Here is a 4702-nt window from a genome sequence, read left to right on the forward strand (position 1 = left end):
TTCTTTCTTTCTTTCTTTCTTCCTTCCTTCCTTCCTTCCTTCCTTCCTTCCTTCCTTCCTTCCTTCCTTTCTTTCTTTCTTTCTTTCTTTCTTTCTTATTTTTTTTTTCCTGTGGAAGACAAGTGCATAAAAATGTGACTGATAAGTCTAAACCATAAGCAAAGCTTCATGGCTTTACAATGGCTATTCTAAGTGTGTGGAAGTTAGTGAGATACCAAGGTTTGGGGACCCGGCAAGTGTATGAGTGGCTGTGTTGATGGGGCCGAGTGATGTGTTTGTTTACCTGTGAGTCTATTATAATAAAGTAATGTGTGTGTGTGTGTGCAATTGTGCTAGCATGTGTATGTATGTTGTTGCTGTTGTCATTGTTGTTGTTGTTGTTGTGGTGGTGGTGGTGGTGGTGGTGTGTGTGTGTGTGTGTGTAAAAAGCTCCGACTACAGCAATGTTTCAGAGGACATCTTAGAAAAATAACAGATATATTTCTTCTCTACCTTCTCCTTTTCCTTCAGGTAACATATCAGAATTGGTCAGTTGTTCTTTCAAATGTCTACTGAATTTCAAGAAACAAGTGATCTTTGAAGCAAAATATGAAATGGGGGAATGATACCCCAAATATTTTTACTGGGACTGTGTTATAGTTGTTTCCAGTTCTCATATTCAGCGCTAAGGGCTTTAGTGAAAGGGACAAATGTACAGGCAGTGAGGATGCTATCACTTCTTTTATATGACTCTTTTTAGGGTTACATAATAGTTTAGGTTACATTAAGACTTGTTGGCAAATGTTTAACCTGTTTAGACTTGTATATTAGTCATTGGTGCAGCTAAAGTTGATTACATAAACGATTCAGGCATTGGTGGTGCACATCGTTAATCCCAGCACTTGGGAGGCAGAGGTAGGCTGATTTCCAAGTTCAAAACCAGCTTGGTGTAAATAATGAGTTTCAGGGCAGCCAGGGATACACAGAGAAACCCTGTCTCCGAAAACCAGGATATCAAACAATATTATAAAACATTTTCTCCAGCTACGGCAGCAAAGTTATACAAGAGTTTGCCACATTATTCAAAAACATCCACAATTAATCCCTTAAGAATCATATTCTAAAATTTTCTAACTATGGGTCATGGGTTCTGTACCTTTCTCAACCATATGACTACTCACTGTCCTCACTTCCCTTTAGCTGCAGCTTTGGGTTCCTACTCCTTGAAGTTCCTACTTTGAGATTTTCTCTCCTTGTTATCTGCCCTGAACAGTTCCCTAAGGGGACCTATGCCCTCTGCATCTCTCTTTAGAGCTTGCTGAACGTCATCTTCCCAGGGATGCTGAGCCAAGACTCCTGTGTACACCATGGCTTGTGTGTTCCTTCACTGCATCTTCCTGATGGAACCTAAGTTCCCAGACAACAGGAACTTCCAGTGTGTTTTCTCTGGCACCCTTCCCACAATGCCTGAGTCACAGTGGTCAGTAAGTATAACTGACAATGTGGATATGGACAGAGTGTCACAGAATTTGGAGAATAAGTCACTTACCTGACAAAGCAACAGAAAGAGCAACTACAGCTACAGTAAGGACCATGATCACTCCATAGCAGCAGTAAAGTTTAACACAAGATGCAGCGGAGATGATTCTGAGACATTTTGCTTGGAGTTTTTTACCTGAAAATATAAATCTGAGAATGTCAATTTTGCAAACTTTTTATAGAAAAATATAAATTTATCCCAGAATCATGTGCATATTTGTCTTGTACTCCCCTAGTGCAAACCCCTTCACAGAAGTTTTCAGTCCATAAATGATATTTTTGGCTGACAGAACACTAGAGGAAAGGGAAACAGACTTTTTGTCATAGAATCATCAAGCTATTGAAGTAAGGGCCAACGAGAGAGCAAGAAACAGAAAGAGTGAAGATCAGGATGAAGAAGAAACACCAGCAAAGTTATCTATAGGTTCAGTTCCATGTGAATAGACCTGGTTAGGGCCGAGGAAACCATAATAACAGTAAAGAGAAAAAAAATCAATGTGCCAGGAGTGATGGCTTAGGAATATGGCTACTAATACAAGAAAGTCAGGAGTTCAAGGCCAATCTTGGTTAAATATTGAGTAAGGGGGCTGGAGAGATGGCTCAGTGTTTAAGAGCACTGACTGCTCTTTCCAGAGGTCCTGAGTTCAATTCCCAGCACCCACATGGTGGCTTGCAACCATCTGTAATGGACATATATAAAATAAATAAATCTTAAAAAAAAAAAAAAAAAAAAAANAGAGACAGGCAGATTTCTGAGTTCGAGGCCAGCCTGGTCTACAAAGTGAGTTCCAGGACAGCCAGGACTATACAGAGAAACCCTGTTTCGAAAAAAACCAAAAATAAAATAAAATAAAATAATAAAATAAAAAATAAAAAAATTGAGTAAGAGGTTGAGAGAACTATATTAGACCCTGTTCTATCTGTGAATGTAACTAACTAGATAATTCACTTGCTCACTCTAAAGGACTACCTAATGATATGTAATTCAATATATTATCAGAAGAAGAAAATTAAAACAACCATTTCATTAATATCAGCAAAAGCATGTTCAAAATTCAAGGTAAATACAAAATAACAACTCTGAGCACATTAAGAACTGAAGGAACTTCTTTAACTTGATAAAAGGTTTGTACTGGATAGGGTTATGCCAACTTGACACAAGCTAAAGTCATTTGAGAGTAGGGGACCTGAATTAATAGAACACCTCCAGAAGACTGGGTTGTAGGAAAGACAGTACTACATTTCCTTAATTAGTGATTGGTGTGGAAGAACCCAGTGCATTGTGGGTGATGTCATTCCTGGGATGGTTGTCCTGTCTTCTATAAGAAACCTTATTGGCAAACTGCTAGGAGCAAGTTAGTAAGCAGTACCCCTCAACAGCCTCTGTGACAGCTCCTAAATCCAGGTTCCTGCCCTGTGTGGATTCCTGGCCTGAATTCCTTCAGTGATGAACAGTGCTGTGTAAGTCCAATAAACACTCTCCTTCCCAAATGACTTTGGCCATGGTGTTTCCTCCACAATAGGATCCCTAACTAAGACTATGATACCCAAAAACTAAAATCAGTCAGCATGAATGCTGTTCTGTAGTGACCCAGAACAAGGCAAGGATGTCTGCTTATACCATTCTAGTGTGACTCCGGGGGTCCTGTCCAGGACAAAAGGGCAAGAAAAAGAAATCATAGTCAAGCATCATAAAAAGAGATAAAAGTTTTGATAGTCATACTACATGGCTATTTCTACATATACAGTTCTAAAGAGTCTATTACAGGGGCTCTAAAAGTCATGAATGAGTTTATAATGTTGCAGAAAAAATATATCAATGTACAGAATAGTTTTCATTTTATACACTAACTCTTCCTCCTCTTGTTTCTCTTTCTCTTATTTAAACCTCAAGTGTTTATTATGGAAAATTTGAAGCATATACAAAAAATGATATATTCTCAACTCAGGATAACTTCTATCACAGAACTATAGAGTGTGTATGTATATCTATGCAGGAAATAAAAATGTTCCAATTATGGGAAAATTTGTTTCAGTTGAAAAGCATTTACATTCTTTTTTATCTTGCTTTTTTGGTGAGTATGAACACTATTTTCCAGGAAACCCAATATTTTTTTTCAGTAAAACAAACAAGCAAACAAAAATTAATGTAATAGAAAGAGAAAAAATAGAAGGATGAAACAGTTTCCAAATGTAGAAGAAGGTTTTCTTTCTGAATACTGAAACAGAAATTCCAAAGAATTGTTCATTTTCTGTAATTTAGCACAAACCATACATGCCAGAAGATTTGCTGGTGGTGGTGGTGGTGGGGTCAACTTCGCTCTGCACCTCACCTTCCTCTTCCTTTTGAAGCAGCTATGCAAAGCTTCATCTAGTACCACAGGGAACTTCACAGTTGTACTCATTTAAAACTGTGCCGTTAGAGTTTCCTTCACTCTGGGACATAAGGAGCATCCTCTACATACAGCAACATCCTCTAATTCCTAGTAAGTGTCCTAGCAAGCTAAACACACACACACACACACACACCAAAAACAGGCTAAAGAAACAAATGAAAATCAATAGATGGCAAAAACCCAAACCCTCAAACCAACCAAACAACCAAAGATCAAAACCAAACAAATCCTATGGCTCAGGCTCTTGTAGTTAATCCATTATTCATTTCTCTTGCCCAGAAATACTTGAGTATTAAATAATCCAGTAGAGTAACTAATATAACAGATACCTCCAAGCACTTCCACTTTTAAGAGTCTTACCATGGCAGGCTAACAGGCAGGATACTTAGCTCCTCAGAGGGTCTCTGTTGAACCCCCCCTCTATCCCTTTAGTGTGATTCAAAGTGCATTAAAATACATACCCATTTCTCCCTCCTGGAGGCAGTCTGGGGCAGTGAGGTCTGTCTTCAGCATGCCCATGGAAGCCTCTTCAACCTTTGCAGCACTCATCTGTGAGCTGAGAGGACTTGCTGAGACTCAACTAAATTCAGAAGATTTGAAAGGAAACTGTGGAGAGGGAGAAGGAGCCTTTTATACACTGTATGTGCTTCCTAATAAGGACTTTACAAGCTCAGCTCAGACAGGTGATTCATTAATCACTCCTTCTCAGTCCCAAACACATCACCTGTCAGCACATAGTTTTCTGTGTGTTAGAGAAACAGAATCACAAGGTAGGGGATATTGACATG

General features: G+C 38.8%; 1 protein-coding gene across 2 annotated transcripts in view; it reads right to left on the minus strand.

Annotated features, from left to right (window-relative positions):
* Nucleotides 1-4463, minus strand: part of LOC110296380 (C-type lectin domain family 2 member E) — a 7846-nt gene extending 3383 nt beyond the window's left edge. Inside the window, exons 1-3 of one of the 2 annotated variants that reach the window (XM_021165052.1) lie at nt 4376-4463; nt 1529-1654; nt 1157-1159 (exon numbers count right to left, since the gene is read on the minus strand). In XM_021165052.1, the coding sequence (XP_021020711.1) occupies nt 1157-1159; nt 1529-1654; nt 4376-4463 (217 nt within the window). The remainder of the gene's footprint in view (nt 1-1156; nt 1160-1528; nt 1655-4375) is intronic. The other variant, XM_021165051.1, reaches the window with a different exon arrangement.
* Between the last annotated feature and the right edge of the window lie 239 nt (nt 4464-4702).

This window comes from Mus caroli, chromosome 6 (assembly GCF_900094665.2).
Source record: "Mus caroli chromosome 6, CAROLI_EIJ_v1.1, whole genome shotgun sequence".
NCBI classification, from domain to species: Eukaryota; Metazoa; Chordata; class Mammalia; order Rodentia; family Muridae; genus Mus; species Mus caroli.